The 17,650-nt window shown below is 42.2% G+C and overlaps 1 protein-coding gene across 5 annotated transcripts in view; it reads right to left on the bottom strand.

Moving 5' to 3' along the window:
- The window catches only part of DCLK1 (doublecortin like kinase 1), a 307,761-nt gene that overhangs the window by 45,805 nt on the left and 244,306 nt on the right, over window positions 1-17,650 (bottom strand). For 4 of the 5 annotated variants that reach the window (XM_083169786.1, XM_083169784.1, XM_083169787.1 and 1 more), the window contains 4 exons: window positions 17,237-17,383; window positions 6,580-6,713; window positions 1,410-1,487; window positions 703-799 (listed from right to left, as the gene is read on the bottom strand). In XM_083169786.1, coding sequence (XP_083025912.1) covers window positions 703-799; window positions 1,410-1,487; window positions 6,580-6,713; window positions 17,237-17,383 — 456 coding nt within the window. The remainder of the gene's footprint in view (window positions 1-702; window positions 800-1,409; window positions 1,488-6,579; window positions 6,714-17,236; window positions 17,384-17,650) is intronic. The other variant, XM_083169785.1, reaches the window with a different exon arrangement.

The raw sequence follows: 17,650 nt of genomic DNA, 5'->3' as shown, positions 1-17,650 counted from the left end.
TTTTAACGTAAGGACAACATTTCCCCAGAGCAAACAATATATGACATTGTCCATACTATGGGAAATACGACTTTCTGAGGAATCTATATACTGTACAGCATTTAATCGGCAAGATTTGACTGTATGTCGTTCTTATGGGTGTGCAAGAGGATGCCAATTACAGTATGTCAACCTGAGCAGTCCCTGAGATTAAAGCTGCCCATGCACTAGTAAGATTTATCTTCAGATCTGGCTGGTTGGAACAAAAACATGGCTATGGATGAGAGCAAATGACAGTTGACCATTTGCTTGGAAATGCTGGAAAACTGACAAACTGTCACTCATCCATAACCATGTTTTGGTTCCAACCAGCCAGATCTGAAGATAAATCTTACTAGTGTATGGGCACCTTAAGGCTGTAGTGGTAATCATTTAAAAGGAAATACCAACATGTTTTTGCTTTAGAAATTATTGGTGCTTTAAAGCAACAGCTACAGCATATAGTATATTCACTGAGATCACTCCAATTCACAGAACTTGTACCCCACTATATATATATATATATATATATATATATATATATATATATATATATATATATATATATACACACACACACTTAGTACTGGGTGGCGTTTATTTATAGCTCCATACTATTGGTCTCTGTAGAAGATAAATGTTATATTTTTTCCTCCTACGCTGCATGTGGTATTTATATGTTACCTTTGCAGAATCGGAAACGTTGTCCCAGTACGGGGATGGGAAATCCACCTGGCCCATTAAAATCTGATCGAAAAGTACTTCCTGGTCATCTCCACTGCTAAATAACAAACACACATTTTAATTGTATAAATACAAGGGTGGTTCGCTGCACCAAGCTTCAAACATCTGCCCCACTGTTCCAGCATCAGGTGTAAGATGGCGGTGCTGGCGGAAAAACGTCCAAACATTGAGGTGCACAGTGTGATCAGATTTCTGCGTATAAGTGTGCATCAGCAGCTGGAATTCATTGCCTACTTGTCACGGTGTACGGTGATAATTTCATGTCATGGAGAGGGTTGGTGCTCTGCCTGTGGTGGTTGTGTGTGGCTGGCCAGTTCGCTTCTCATCTTGAAAGTCTGCCCTGTTTCCATGAGATCAATTTCAGCTGCTGCTGTGCCATTTATATGCACAAATCTGATCACATTATGCACCTCTATGTTTCACTATGTTGCCGCCAGTCCTGACAGTTTCACATTTACAACAATTCATATTCCAATATAACCGCACTGAAATAGTGTGGACCCATCTAGATGTATTTTTTGACTCTACAGTTATAAGTGTGGAAATCTTACATTCATTTGTGGTGCAACCTGTTCCCTAACCAGACAAAACAATCATTTTATAGCAATACTTGCACTAGGGAAAGTGAGTAGGTGTTTTACACATACCCGCGAAATGGAGGAAAGCCGCAGAGTAGGATGTAGGTAATGACACCAGCTGCCCAGATGTCCACCTTTAAGCCATACCTTTAAAAAACACACAAAAAAACATGTTATTTGCTAAACAATATACTGTACTTAATTTCTGTAGTTGCCATATGTGCAATATTAAGAAACATTAATATCTGAATGTAGTTGAGCTGCCAATATTTATTTTTTAAACATGGGGAAGGGGATACTGGGACGAATAACCTGTGCACTAGTACCACATATAATTTTCGATTTTACGGTATTGCGTATAGGTATATGTGATAATCCACAATTTAGGTGTATCCGGTGCCTGTGCACTAATCAAAGTCGTGGAGGTGCTCCCCTGAGAGTAATATATAATGCAAGAAAGGGAAGAGAAAGTACTCTCTCTTTTTGGGGGCACGCTTTTAATTAAAACTTAACGTTTATTAACAAGTTATAAAAAAGGTTTTAAGATGACATAACAGTACGAACACACATAAAACATACAAAATGAATTCTATTAGCACCAATTCTGTGCTGATTGTGGATTGGTCAATTATAGTAGTCTTACCGGTACTTGTTTCCTATCTGGGCGCCCACTAAGTAAATTGAGCACCATGCTATTCTCCGTAGTGAAATCTGATCGCATCGCATCGTACACATACACGATATTGAACGATGCGATGCGATGCGATGCGATCCGATTCGATTTCCCATAGGAAACAATGTTAAATGGCTCAATTTAGCCAAATTATCATAGGAACAATAGTAAATGGGCCAAAAACACCCCTGAACATTGAAATGTCCCCCCAAAAGTAGTTGACGCCACCCCACCATCAACGTGAACCCGAAGCGTGGCGAGCGCAGCGAGCCCGCGAGGGGCGGCGGTACGCGTCCTCCGACCTTTTCATGCCCTACTATCCACTAGGGCGTGGAGTGAGAATAGAATAGTGTGGCGAGCGCAGCGAGCCACCGAGCCCGAAGCGTGGCGAGCGCAGCGAGCCCCGCGAGGGGACGCGGATACCTTCACAGGTAAACGCGTCCCTTTGCGGGCTTCCCAGGTGTCCGCGTCGCCATGGACACCTGGGAAGCCCGCGAGGGGACGCGTATAACTGTGAAGGTATCCGCGTCCCCTCGCGGGGCTCGCTGCGCTCGCCACGCTTCGGGCTCGGTGGCTCGCTGCGCTCGCCACACTATTCTATTCTCACTCCACGCCCTAGTGGATAGTAGGGCATGAAAAGGTCGGAGGACGCGTACCGCCGCCCCTCGCGGGCTCGCTGCGCTCGCCACGCTTCGGGTTCACGTTGATGGCGGGGTGGCGTCAACTACTTTTGGGGGGACATTTCAATGTTCAGGGGTGTTTTTGGCCCATTTACTATTGTTCCTATGATAATTTGGCTAAATTGAGCCATTTAACATTGTTTCCTATGGGAAATCGGATCGCATCGCATCGCATCGCATCGCATCGTTCAATATCGTGTATGTGTACGATGCGATGCGATCCGATTTCAGTACGGTGCCGTACGTAGAAAACCTGGGCGCCCAGATAGGAAACAAGTACCGTCTTACCAAGTCAGAGAAATTCTGATTGGAAGCTGCCAATCACACAAAGAGGTGAAAAAGAAAAGAAAGGTACCACACTGTATGAAGTGGACCGCGAATATTCTTATAATATTTTACACCAAATATTAGTATTAATTAAGGCCTTTTTGTTCTTGCTAATATTTTCCTAAGAAATAAGGAAATTGCTTCTAATGGGGTGGTATTTGGCTAAAGGGTTTGTCAGAGAGAGTAATAAATTTTGCTGGAGGTTGATGCACCGAGAGACAAAAAAAAGGAGAAAGAGAAAAATGGAGAAAAAGACAGAGCCAAAGTAAAAGATAGAAGAGAGAAGAAAGAAAAAAAGAGAGAGAAAAAGGATGAGGAAGAAAGTGGAGTTAATAGGTGTTAGTACATCCCTGCAGTTTGTTTGTTAGCACGGTGACTGCTGCTGATTGCTGTATACGGACTGGCTCAACCAATCCCTGCAATTGAGCGGGTCTGTCCGTGTGACAGTTGCAGATTTGGGTGTGAAACAGTTAAGGTATTGAGTCACTCAATGTTAGAGTGGGTGACCCCCTGGTTGGCTAATGCCCTTGCAAACCTTTTTTATAACTTGTTAATAAACGTTAAGTTTTAATTATAAGCGTGCCCCCAAAAAGAGAGAGTACTTTCTCTTCCCTTTCCTGCCAATATTTATGTAATTGAGGGTTGTCAGATCGCTAGAATCTTGACATGAAGGGACCAGTGATGTCACCTGGACTCAACAGTGGTTACACCAATTAGAGGTGAATCGATAGTTACAGAACACAAAAAGCCTCTCTCTACGGAATGTTCGCCAATTAAAGATGGGAAATCTTTCATATTCTTTCCTGAGTTAATGTTTCCGTGTTTAATGGAAAAAACATTTAGAAAATGATTAAACTCAAATGCAGTATGTAATGTTTCTAAATTAAAATGAAGACAAAATGTATAAATATACTTACGGCAACACATTAACATAAAACATGCAATAATTAAAAATGTTTTATACAATTATGACGAGTTAAATAAGAACCAAATGATACTGTATCTATTCTGATAATGTGTTTGTATTATATATCCCTTGCATACAGTGGACAGTTGTTTTAACATTATTGAGATTAGTAGGGTGTGAAAAGCTGGAGTTTGTGCAACAATGCACTTATTTATAAAGCAGCAATCATTTATAAGTCAAAAGCAACCTAGTGTTAATGAATTGCCACTTTAAAACTATGGGCACTTAAAAAAATGTCCGAACTTCTTTGTTCTCACACCTCATTTACCCCATTATCTACTATACGAAGTATATTTTGACATCAATAGTGTCTGATTCATATTTGTAAGCAAAGCAAAAAACGCAGGTGGGGCAGATATAACATGTGCAGAGTTAGATTTGGGTGGGGTATGCTCAAACTGAAATCTAAATTGCATTGTAAAAGATGTCTGATATTTGTGGGCTACATGCAGAAGCAGACAGTATTTACCCTGCACAGGAACAATATCAATGCATTTGCTCCCCTTGCATGGCAACATGGTGTGTACCAGATACAAATTTAATTGCTTTTTTTGCTGTAATAAATCTGGCCCTGTGCCCTCTTTTTAGGAGCATTACCAAAATTAGAAGGTAAGCAACAAGGTGTCAGTATTTATTTCCTACAAAAACAATAAGGTCAAAACGAGCACTGAATGGGTTCAAAGGATCAGGTACAAAAATAAATGACAGGAAATTAACGTCTAGGTTTAGGGCATGATATAGCGGATGTTTGTATCAAATGCTCAATTTATTATTCTTACAGTTAATTTAAAATCATATGTTTAACTTAAGTGGATGCCATGAACATAAAGATCCATACTGTGTGCTAGGCATAACCTAATATGTTCCTAATATCCAGTAATAGCTACAGTATATATGTTGGTTTTGACAGCTGATAGCATCATATATATATATATCACTAGCTAAGCCCGCTCGAAGCAATCACGGACTAATGGTTAATGGAATGGTTAATGGACGCTTCGGGCTCGGTGGCTCGCTGCGCTTGCCACACTTTATATTCTCAACTCCACGCCGGCGTGGATAGTGGGGGTATGAAAAGGTCGGAGGACGCGTACAGCCGCCCCTCGCCACGCTTCGGGTTGACGTTGATCGTGGGGTGGCGTTAACAATTGGGGGGGCCATTTCACACTTCAGGGTGCCTATTTGGCCTCTGTGGGCCATTTAACATTTTTCCCTATGGAAAATCGGGTCAATTGAGACATTTAACATTGTTCCCTATGGGAAATCGCGGTCATCGCGTCGGTCGCATCGCATGCGATTTTTTAGTACATGCGATGCCCGCGATGGGCGCCCTTCTAGGTAAAGAGTACCGAACAAAAAGATACCATGCCAGACATTTGTTTTATTATTTTACCTTGACAAAAACAGTGAAAATATTGTTCCTTGATAATAGCCCAATAATTTATGTCACAAATTCATGTTGGACACGTGTATAACTACTTTAGTTTTATATTTGAAAAAAAAAAAAACCTTGAAGACAAATTGGAAATACAGTATGAGGCAGATCATTTTGTGAAATATTGACTTTCCTTGTATTAGGACTAAAGAAAAAATAACAGTGTATCAGTTTATAATACTCCTTTCACACATACAGCAAAAACCCAGGTTTTGGCCTGTGAATGTGCGTTGAGCCAGTTGGTATGTGGGAATTTAATTTGGGTCAAAGTTCCAGGTCTATGACCCGCATTGGAAGAAAATTGTTTTATTGGCTGCGCCATACCACATGACTGTGGAAGCACCTAGAGATAGTGGCAGCCGCATCCCAAGCACCAGCAGCAGCAATGGGCCAGCAGCAGAACCAGTGGGCAGCTGAATCCTCATAATGGAGACTGGTAAGTACATGCTTTAGTCATCGCATTGACCTAATTGTATACATTTATTAGAATATTATCAAACAAAACAGAAGTCAGGGATGGTTGCGGTGACAAATCTCGCCATCACTTCTGAATAGTTACATTACACCATTAGTTTACCATTTTCTGTCTATTACATTTCAAAGTATATTTCCAAATGATCATATAAAGTGAAACAGCTCAGAATTTCCATCTGCAAGCCGGGTCGCACCCAGGATTTTGTACGACCTGGCTTGTGAACCCATTCACACTAGAGTCCCCACCCGGCATTATGCTGGGAGGCTGACGTCATCGAGAGGTGGGGTCGGGGAGGCGCTGGGAGATGAGAGCATCTCCCTGCGCCGGCTTTTTCATTGTAGTGAACGGTACCTGGGTCTCCTCAACCCAGGTTATCCGTTTACACTACACAGTGACCCAGGTTGAACCCATGTTCAACCCTGTTCGATAACTGGGTAGAAATGCAGAGTCTCAAGACCTGAGTTATTTCAACTGGGAGCGTTTCCACCTGCCTAAAATCCTGGGTTTTGCACGCTCCCATGCAAAAACCCGGGATATTTAGGCTTGTGGAGAAGGGGTATAACTGTGAACTTGCTGATTAATGTAGACATTGTAGAAAATGTATACGTGTCTAGTAAATCACACTTCTCTATGAAAGTCATTACTCTCTTTGACCTGTTTTCAAAATAAAAGAAAGTCTCACCCAGTCTCTGCAATAATTTCTGGAGCTACATATGTTGGGGTTCCACACACAGTGTAAAGAGGTCCATCAACCATAGTTGCCAGGCCAAAGTCTCCAAGCTTCAGAGATTTACTACCATCCTGGTGTTCATATACCTAAAAAATGTAAACAATCCAACATTTAGTACACACTTTATATATTGTTACCCTTTCCCATATGTACAGTATGTAATATTTTCATTCTGCAAAGCTTCCTGTAAATTGTTTACAGCGACCTCCGTCTCTTTCTCTAACTTATTGTTTATCTCCTATATCGTTATGTTTTGTGTTCCTTCAGAGTAATTCGGTATCTGGTCGATAGATCAACAGTGTCACGTCGACAGCCAATAGGTTGACCCCTTACTTTGATACTTTGTGATAGCCTCAAAACTGATGACTTCCGGTGGGGGCCGGGGATGGTTGCAAGCAAAAGTCCCTTCCAGGGGGAAAAGCTCCTGGTCTGGATGGGCTGCCTGGGGAAGTCTATCAGAAATATGCCAATAAATTGGGACCACGGTTGTTGAGTGTCTTTCAGGACATTGAGGAGGAGGAGTGTCTACCGCCCTCAATGTCAGAGGCCTCGATAATAGTGATTCCGAAGAGCGGTAAAGATGCGACCCGGGTGGACTCATTCCGACCTATATCTTTAATCGCAACTGATGCCAAGATATACGCGAAGATTCTGGCAAATAGAGTGAAGAGAGTTATAGATCAAATTATCCATCCAGACCAAACAGGTTTCATGGCGGGTAAATCTACTATGATTTATATACGTAGGGCCTTTACATATCTTCAAAGTGTAGAGCGGGAGGGATCGAGTGCGGTGCTCGCGTCTTTTGACGCGAACAAGGCATTCGATTCAGTGGAATGGAATTTTCTGTGGGGTGTATTACAGGCCTTTGGTTTTGGAGGGCAGTTTATCAAGCGGGTTTCATTATTATATCAGAATCCGAAAGCAAGGATGACCATTAATGGGTATACCTCTCCTTCTTTCTCTCTCTCCAGAGGTACTCGCCAGGGATGTCCTCTGTCTCCCCTGCTATTTGCAGTGGTGGTGGAACCCCTGGCATGTATATTGAGATCGGCGCAGGGGGTAGAGAGACAGGGACCGGGGAGTAATTTGGTTTCACTATACGCAGATGATTTGATGGTGGGACTGGCAGAACCGTGGTTAGACCTACCCAAAGTGATTAAGCTCATACAGGTTTTTGGCGAACACTCTGGGCTGACAATGAATTGGACTAAGTCAAACTTTATTCAATTAGGCTCTAATATCAATAATAACTCTGACGACTTTGGCCAATTGAAGAGGGTAGAAAAATTTCGATATTTGGGAATTTGGTTTTCTAAAATAACAGCGTATTTTATTTCCGAGAATGTTACCGCATTTATAAAAGATCTTAGGTCTAAATGCCGGTGTTGGAATAGGCTCCCTATTACTCAAATCGGACGGGTAAATCTGGTTAAGATGGCAATCTTACCAAGATTTGTATACATGATTCAACAATCCCCTGTGTATATCAAGGATGAGTATTTTAGAAAAATAAATAGTATAGTTTCATCATTTGTGTGGAGGGACAGGCGGTCTAGAATAAGATTGGATACTCTTTGTAGGGATAGAGAGAAGGGGGGTTTAGCTCTTCCAGACTTTAAAATCTATTATATGGCAGCCCAAATGGTCCATATCTGTTCCTGGATAAGGCGGGGGGATGAGACAGTGGAACTGCGGAAACTCATGGAGAATGTGGATCCAGAAGTTACCCCACTCCAGAGGTTGACAGTGAGGAGGCTCCCTAAGGATTTGCCTCCAATTATCATCCAAGCTGTCAAGGTTTGGAGATGGGTATGTAAGATAACAAAATTTGAAACTCTGGATCCGGATATGCCAGTCTTCTCCCTGCACGCATTAAAGGATATAAAAGAACAACAGGGGGCGAAGATATGGAATGCCTTTGGACTCAGTTCCATAGGACAATGGTATCATGAGGGGGTGTTAAAGGCTTATTCCCAATTACAATTTGAGTATAATTTACCTAGGGAATTAGTGATTATCGCCCGTCAATGGATGTCCTCGAAAGGCCCGGATATAGCAGAATGGGTTAACTTAGTTAACACGATCTATGAACATGAGAAATACACATACGCCTCACGTGGCACGATTAAGAAATGTTATGCGGTATGGGGGTATTGGAACCGATCACGTTATTATAAAATCATTAAATAGTTAAACAGATTGATTTAAGTAAGTAAGCACAAATTAGCTATAAGTAGCTATCATAATACATAGTATAAAAACATATATATATATATATATATATAAATAATTAAACAAATAAATAAATAAATAAATTAACACTATATAAGGTCATGTGGCACTGAATTTTTACTTCTTTCTAGTTTTCTTTATTTTTTTATTTAGTCTTTTTTTTTCCCTTCATAGTTAGAAATTGTGAACTTAATGTGTGCACCGTGGAGGGCATAAAATAAGGTTCGAGCCCGTGGAAGGCGGTAAAGCAATTCCCAAGTGGTATGGGTTCTAGACGTGGCAAGTAAGGGGGCTGAAGGTAGGGAAAGAGGGCAGAGGAAGGAGTAAGCGAAAGGAAAAGAAAAGATAGGAAAAGAAAGGAAAAAGGGGGAACCATAATAATCTCTGGAGGGCAGGAAGACGAGAGGTGTAACCAGGGGTAGTATGGTTAAAATTAGGGCCTTGGTTAAGGCGGGTGGTAATATGCGTATTGGGTATGTATGGAGTTGTGCATGGAATTTTGTCGGGGGATTAGTGTGTATTTGTTTCTTTTCTATGTAAATTGTGATCTGATTTGATTACCTGTTGAAAAATTTTTTTATTGGATGATGTGATATGTTGAAACTTAAATAAAGACTCAATTAAAAAAAAAAGGCCATAGGTCAACACATAAAAACGGTTGACATGGTCTAGACACAAGCAAACGGTCAATATATCAATGGTCAACACAGGAAAGGTCGGCACAGGTTTTTCATGATTTTTTTTTACCGTTCTTACTTCACGATCCAAAATGGAGGGAGGATATAATTGTGCCCAAAGCATGGCATGAGGACACAGGAAACAACCTTTTCCTGTGTGGACCATTTCCACGTCAACCTTTTGCTTGTGTCAATCTTTAGTCAATGCCGACCTAGACCATGTCAACCTTTTCCATGTGTCGACCAACTGACCATCGATCTATTAATCCACTCTCAGTAATTCTTTAGGTAATAGTTACTATGGGGTAGTCTAAATGGTAAATTGGGTGTAAATGGAGATAATACTGTAACCCAGAAGTTTTATATATAGCAAACAATAGTCACCATACTCTAAACTTGAACTTTTTAAAGTTACTAAACTGTAATTAACTAGATAATTAAAGCAAAGTTTCTTCTCTTTATATGTAAGGCTAATAGCAGCAGTGATTCCCCACTGATTATAGGTTCGGCAGGGGCCAGCGTCCCGTCTCCCTATACCAGCTGTTATTGGGTATAATGCCAGATAAGCAGCCATCGAGACCTGTGATAACACATGGGATCAGGGATTATTCCCAACCTCATGTGTTTTTGCCTGATCACGCGTCCATTTTTGTCCTATTAAAACAGCCGCTAATTGTATACCGCGTTAATGACCATCAGATATTAATTGCGATAACTGCCCATTTTTATCAGCTGAAGCGAAATTGGCGATACTAGAAAATCCACCTATGTATTTTACTACATGAAAAGTTTACCTATAACATTCATGATTTACAAATCATAGAATTATATTTGATTAGAAACACACCACACTGTTGTAGCAGACACAAAAGTAGTCAAGGCCACCAAGACGATCTAAGAGCTGGGGGATATGGCTGCTCAGAAGGGGCATAGATTTGTAGGGGGCGTGGTTACACCTCCCCTGCACTACCGGGACGTACTGAGGCCCAGACCTCGGTAATCTGCACACACCCTCCACCCTTTTGCAACCTTTACAGCAGAAAGCAGCTTACTTTACAGACCAACTAGTTTTTAACTTGAAACCGTATTCCTTTATAAGAAGTCATGACATTGATTGTGTTTAATACGAATGGTTCAAGGGATAGATAGTACTGCACGTGTATCTAGTCTAGTAAATTCATAGAATTTAATTGGAAATCAATCTTCCATTTAAACGAAAATCTTCTAAAACGATCAAAGAAGATATATTGATAATCACTGCAGCATAAATCAAAGCATTTTTGCTTTTAAAGAAGAAAAGGAATGATATATGTTCCAACTCATGCAGATAAAAAGCTCAGGCGATTGCTTCTGATTGCCAAACCGGAGAGTTCATGCTTGGCTTCACCTCCTGCTGGACAGGCCTGTAATGGTTCTCAGTCGTCATTCCCAAAGAAGTGGGCTGTTTTTTGCATTATATCATGAGCAGAAAATAATTTTAATCAGGAGGAACAATTTCACAAGCTTATTCCATCTATATCGCTGTTTAAGTTTCAAGTATAACGTCTGGCTCATTATCTCTCCTATTTATACCCAATACAGCCTAAAAAAAACATATGCTAAACACATTGCAGATTAGCGCAGAAGGAAAACACTGCGGTTCTGCACAGTCCTGCCAGCTACCCGACAATCAACCAGAAATGCAGGAATTTGCTTTGGAAGAAAACTCACAAATTGCCATGATCACATTGTGCCTTCCCTGGAAGGGAGCGCAGGATGCTGGAAACTATTAACGGAAAACTCCCCACCGGCTGGAATGTATTACTGCTTAGTTTGTGAATCCTTATAGGGTAAATATACATATTTTATTTTAATTTGCTATGTATATACAGAGGAAACATAGGGTGGTATATGCAAGTGCTAGGGGAATTACAGATGCAAGAATCCCCTCCTAGTCTATGATAACTGGGTACTAAATAAAAAAAAGCTTCTATTGTGCAACGTTCAGCACTTCCCATATTTTTGGAACCAGGGACGGTCCAAGAGACTGGTGCTGGTTTCTGAAATACGGGGAACCCTATTCAATCCCCCCCCTTGTATTTCTAGAAAGAGAACTGACTCAAAGAGCCCAAGGCAGGTTATGCTTAAGAGGGGGGAACCCCACACCATTTTTTGTTTTTTAAAACCCTTCTTTTATTTTTTACACATAGAAGCATTGCACAGATCTGACTGATCCATGTGATGCTTCCGGGTCGGCCATGTTTAGCTGCCGACAAACTAGGCATGAATGACTTCACCATTGAAAATTACGGATCGTGAGAACTCTAGGTAAATTTGCTGAAATCTCAGGTCAAAAACACGGCCGATCCCGTTAGTAACCATTTGTATTGCCACTAGGCCAACATTGCCAAGCTTAATAAATTTCATTATGGATGTCCAGATCCAACTGCCAGCCTGAGTAAGCTTCAGCTTATGCAAGCTGACCGGTGTCTAAAAACATTGGAAATTGTGACTGATGGTCGGTATGGTCTTCAGATGCAGTATTCATATCTAGCAAGTGCTAACAGGAGGCGTCTATCTCCTGCAGAAACCCATCTAACACCTACAGACACCCGTCTATCCCCTACAGACACCCACCTATCCCCTACAGACACCCGTCTATTACCTACAGACACCCACCTATCTCCTACAGACACCCGTCTATTACCTACAGACACCCACCTATCCCCTACAGACACCCGTCTATTACCTACAGACACCCACCTATCTCCTACAGACACATATCTGTCACCCGCAGACACCCGTCTATCGCCTACAGACACTCATATATATATATATATATATATATATATATACAGGACGGGTGGGGATCCGTCTCTCCCTGTAGATTAACAACTGCGCTGGGTGCCCGCTCCTAGTATAAACAATACAAACAGTGGTGGGTGGGAGCAGCACTCCATGCGACTTGAATAAATCCACTCTTAGACGACTGCGTACAGACTGCGTAGTCTGTACGCAGTCGTCTAAGAGTGGATTTATTCAAGTCGCATGGAGTGCTGCTCCCACCCACCACTGTTTATATATATATATATATAAATAATACTATATGAAAAGCCTGTGTTTGTCCCTCTGAACCTTACTGTTTAAGAGCCCTGACAGACCACAGGCTGTACTGGGTTCGGATTGTGCTGATCACACTATAACAGGAATATCTGCATTGTGGGATCCCCCTTTCATTAATTCCGCTAAAGAAGCCAGCATGGTGCTGGGCAGACTGGGGCTGGTGTCCACAATTACTTGGGAATATCACACTATGAGCCATCCATGTATAAGGTCATTAGTCCCGAATGGAATTATGCCGTTGTGGAGGTTGATGGGAGTAGTGCGTGGTAGTTGGCTCCAACAGGGGAAAAAACACATATTGGCCTACACAAAAACAATTAGCCATCTAGATTCAATGATTGTTCACAAAGGAAAAAATAACAAATTGATTCACTGAACCAAAAGCTAGAAGAAAAAAAACTAACATTGATTCCACCATGCCCGTACAGATGACTGGCCTCACCTGCTGGGGTGCAGGGCTAATTGCAGGAGACCAGCCTCCAGAAATCCAGACCAAGCTAGTGGGTTAAAAACTTGGTCCCATACTCAGCCACCAACCTCTAACCATCCTCAGCCACCAACCACTTACCTTCCTCAGCCAAAGTCCCATTACCTTCCTCAGCCCCCATCACCATCCACAGCCCAATCACAGTGCTTAGCCCCCAGCCCCATCACCATCCTCAGCCACCAACTACTCACCTTCCTCAGCCACAGCCGCATTACCTTCCTCAGCCCCCAGCCCCATCACCATCCTCAGCCCAATCACTGTGCTTAGCCCCCAGCCCCATCACCATCCTCAGCCACCAACCGCTCACCTTCCTCAGCCACCAACCCCTCACCTATCTCAGCCCCAGCCCCATCACTATCCACAGCCCAATCACTGTGCTTAGCCCCCAGCCCCATCACCATCCTCAGCCACCAACCGCTCACATTCCTGGGCCACCAACCCCTCACCTTTCTCAGCCCCCAGCCTCATCACTTTCCTCAGCCCAATCACTGTCCTTAGCCCAATCACTGTCCTTAGCCCCCAGCCACATCACCATTCTCACCCCCAGCCCCTCACATTCCGTAGACACCAGCCTTGTCACTTTACTCAGCCCAATCACCTCCCTTTGCATCTTGCCTCAGCGCAGATGAGACAATGTGCGATAAGGGTTCTGGCAGTAGCCTGCATGGCCCTCTGAAGTTTTTGAGACCTGGAGCTAGTGTTCTATTGGAACCACCCTCTGGGTAGTTGACAAGGTATTGCATAACTATGTTTCAGTAGTAAACACTAGTCACGGTCAGCAGGATGAAGATGATGACTGACCCATACAGTATGCTCAGGGTGTGTATTTACATCCACATATATGTGGCCACATTCTAACTGTATATGATCCGCATGTCATGATAAACACGCTAAGCTGCAAATGTAAAGATGTGTGTTTACTTTCCTGTTATGATGGTTAAATTGCGCCCTCCAATTCATACCCTAAATGGGGCCAGTTGAGTTTGTAAGGGACAGATATATCAAGCTTGAAAAAATGATAAAGTGGAGAGTGATAAACAACCAGCCAATCAGCTCCTACCTGTAATTTTTCAAATTCAGCCTGTAAAATGGCAGTTAGGAGCTGATTAATATTGTACTCACCTAAATAACAATACAGTGACAAGCCCAAACGTTATGCAGAACAATCTGTTTCACAGTAAACTCTGCCAAAGTGCTTTGTTTTATCCACTAATAAACACTGGGAGAGAGCAGGAGTCGTCTGAGTGACTCACAGTGTACTGGGGGCTCGGGTTTAACGAAGCTGTAAAACTGTAATTGCACAACAATAATTGAATACATCCCCATATAATTGTGCGGTACCATCTGTTATCTATTACTGCAGGGATGGAGAACTGTTTGTAAGGGTTTTCCAGCAATAACTGCATATGGCAGGAGTCAGAGAAACTGGTGTTGTGGGTTATTATATAGCTATAAAGATAGTCCACTAATTAACCAAATGTGTGTGCCATTGAGGAGCAATTATAAGGAGATGCCCAAATGCATATTCGCAGCAGAAATGCAGAGCTGGGCACAGATGAAGAATTCATTTTACACTTGGTCACATTTCTAAAAGACCACACAAGAAGACACCAGGTCTACTGTTGAACATCCCTTTAGGTGAATAATGGGTTAGCCTTGATTGATTTCCACCTATCAGCATTATAGTGTACAAGCGTCACTTCTTTCAAATACTGTACATAGGAAGAGCAATCCCTAGACAGACATCTGGGGTGACATTCTATGGGATGAGATTTGTGTTTTTTGGTGAAATTTTCGCAAAAAACGGCCGAAATCCCGTTTTCGCATATTTAATGAGATGCGAAAACGGCAAAAATCGCTGCTGCAGAGAGACCAGCGCTGGATCCTGGATCGGTAAGTATATTTGTGAAAAAGTGAGGTGTGTGGATGTGTATGTAATAAAGTTTTACTTTTCTGTGTGTGTGTTTTCTTTTAACATTCTTTTTACAGGTGAACTACAAGTCCCAGCGGGCCCATTAATGCCAAGTCCCAGCCTGCGGGGGAGGTCTGCTGGGACTTGTAGTTCTCCTGTATAAAGCAATGTTAGGATTGAACGATTTTACACCATCAGGCCGGCGTCCACTGGCCAGGGACGCTGGTGACAGCCCCGGGCTTCAGCCCTGGACGGGTGAAGCCTTGGGGGGGGGACCCCTTTATTGGGGGGGTCCCCACTCCTCCAGGTACCCCGTCCAAGGCTGACCAGCCTTGGTGCTCATGGTACGGCCGGGGGACCTTATGTAAAAAAGTGTCCCCCGGCTGTGGCATGACACTGCGGGCTGTTGGAGCCCGGTGCTGGTTTCAAAATACGAGGGACCTCCAGATTTTTTGTCCCCCGTATTTTTGGAACCAGGACCGGTCCAAGAGTCCGGGGCTGGTTTCAGAAATACGGGGGACCCCTATGCTTTTTGTCCCCCGTATTTTTGGAACCAGGTCCGGCTTAATGAGCCGTGGGGCTGGTTATGCTCAGGAGGGGGGACCCCACGCAATTTTTTTTTTTTTTTTTATACAAACCCAAAATCGCACATAAGCTCAAATTCGCACATTTTCATACCTAAAAATCGCACATTTTAATGCCGAAAATTCGCCCATTATCGCACTCAATCGCACTTTTCTTGCCGGAACACGCACCTCATTAAATATGTGAATCCAAGGCAAAAATGCGATTTGAAAAAAGTGCGATAATGGGCGAAAAACTGACGTGCGAAAAACTCTCATCCCATAGAATGTTACCCCTGATCTTTCCAATGCCAATTTTACACAAGACTTTCAGAAAATCAAGACCGACAGGACCAACAACTGGCAAGAAAATTCTTCATAAAAATCGATGTTTCCTTCTACAACAACAGAGTCTGTCTTAACCATAGGCACCCTAGTAGTGGCATAGGTGACCAAACAGTGGTTTGGGGGTGCCAGCACCTGTGTTATGCAGCTCCATGCGGTCTGGCTGTCCGCATGAAAATCTGCTGAAAATCCCACCAATGATGGTGGTGGGATCTAGGAGGAGACAGATGCTAGAGGTCCTCCTGGAGGAAAACGGTGCCGATACGAGGGAAGGACCTTTAAAGAATTCAAAACACATCCATAGATCCAATGCTGGGGTGATTGATTTTTTAACCTAATTTTCAGAACTGAGCCTTATGAGCAATATTGAGCCGGGACATGGAAATACTCGTAAACCGTAAGTTCGGGTGGTATCACACATCTCTAGTACGTAGTTAACATTGGTATCTATAAACTTACAATACATACTATATAAAGGAGCCTACCAGAAAACTTTACTAGAGAAATAATGTGATTTGTAATGTTAGAAAGTAAGATAAGTAATATAATATAATAAAACCCCACTGCTTTCTGCTATAGGGGGACAGACCCAGCAATTATAATAAGCTCATGGAACTTTCCATTTTAGAAACATTTTGAGTCCATTCCTGGTGGATGATTTCTCTACTCAGTAACACATGCCGCAGGCGGAATCTATCAAATCTCAGTCCGGGGGAAAGATTGCCTGAGAACGAATGGATAAGCTGAGCTTGCTGAGCTCCCCAGAGATTGCTGCCCTTATTGTGTCTAACGCCATTAATGACTACTGACAAGACGGCTACAGCGCTGCCATAAAACCTTCTATGAATAATTACCCATGTAACCAACTAGAAGAATGCTATAAATCTCTAATGAAAGCTATTATCATTTATTACTAAACAATTATACTAAATATTATATTTCTACATTGGAGGATATAGTCATGGTAACAACACACCAATGTGCACTGCAGGTGGAGCTGATGCAACATGTGCAGAGAGAGTTAGATTTGGGAGGTGTTTGTACTTCATACCGAAATCCAAATTGCAGTGTAGGAATAAAGTAGCCAGTAGATCAATGTTCATTATATTGGCAACTAAACATTGTTTTTGTTTGTTGGGCTATGTTGTCTGTTTACTAAGACAACAAAAATATTTACAAATTATATACCTGATTAAACCCAAAAAATAATTATATTCAAATATGTATGTACTTCAATAAAGCAATAATCTGCTATAAAAAATAAAAAGATAAAACCGCCGACACTTACCAACAGGTTCTCGGGTTTAATGTCCCTGTGCACAATGTTTAAGCTATGCAAATATTTGATGGCACTCATTAAATTATACAACATTCCATTAGCATCTCGTTCTGTGTATTTGTTAGTAGAGGTAATAGCATCAAATAGATCCCCGCCCTGAAAAAGACAAACGTTAAAACACAGTGTTAGATGTCTGATGTCTGTGGTCACATGACGGCTAATTAATACTGTACATGTATGTTCTGTTTATTAGTAACCACTATAGCAGTGGTGGCACTGGCAGCGTGGTATTTTCAGTGTCCTCAGAGGTAACCTTCACGGCCTCCTTCTTGGACCAACATTTCCTTTATGGACAAAGGTCCGATTGTTACAAGGTTCCAGAACTAGTATAAAATGCTCTCACGGCCCAATCACTGGGCTACT

This window comes from Crinia signifera, chromosome 2, assembly GCF_055691185.1.
Source record: "Crinia signifera chromosome 2, ASM5569118v1, whole genome shotgun sequence".
NCBI classification, from domain to species: Eukaryota; Metazoa; Chordata; class Amphibia; order Anura; family Myobatrachidae; genus Crinia; species Crinia signifera.
This window is presented reverse-complemented; position numbering and strand designations above follow the sequence as displayed.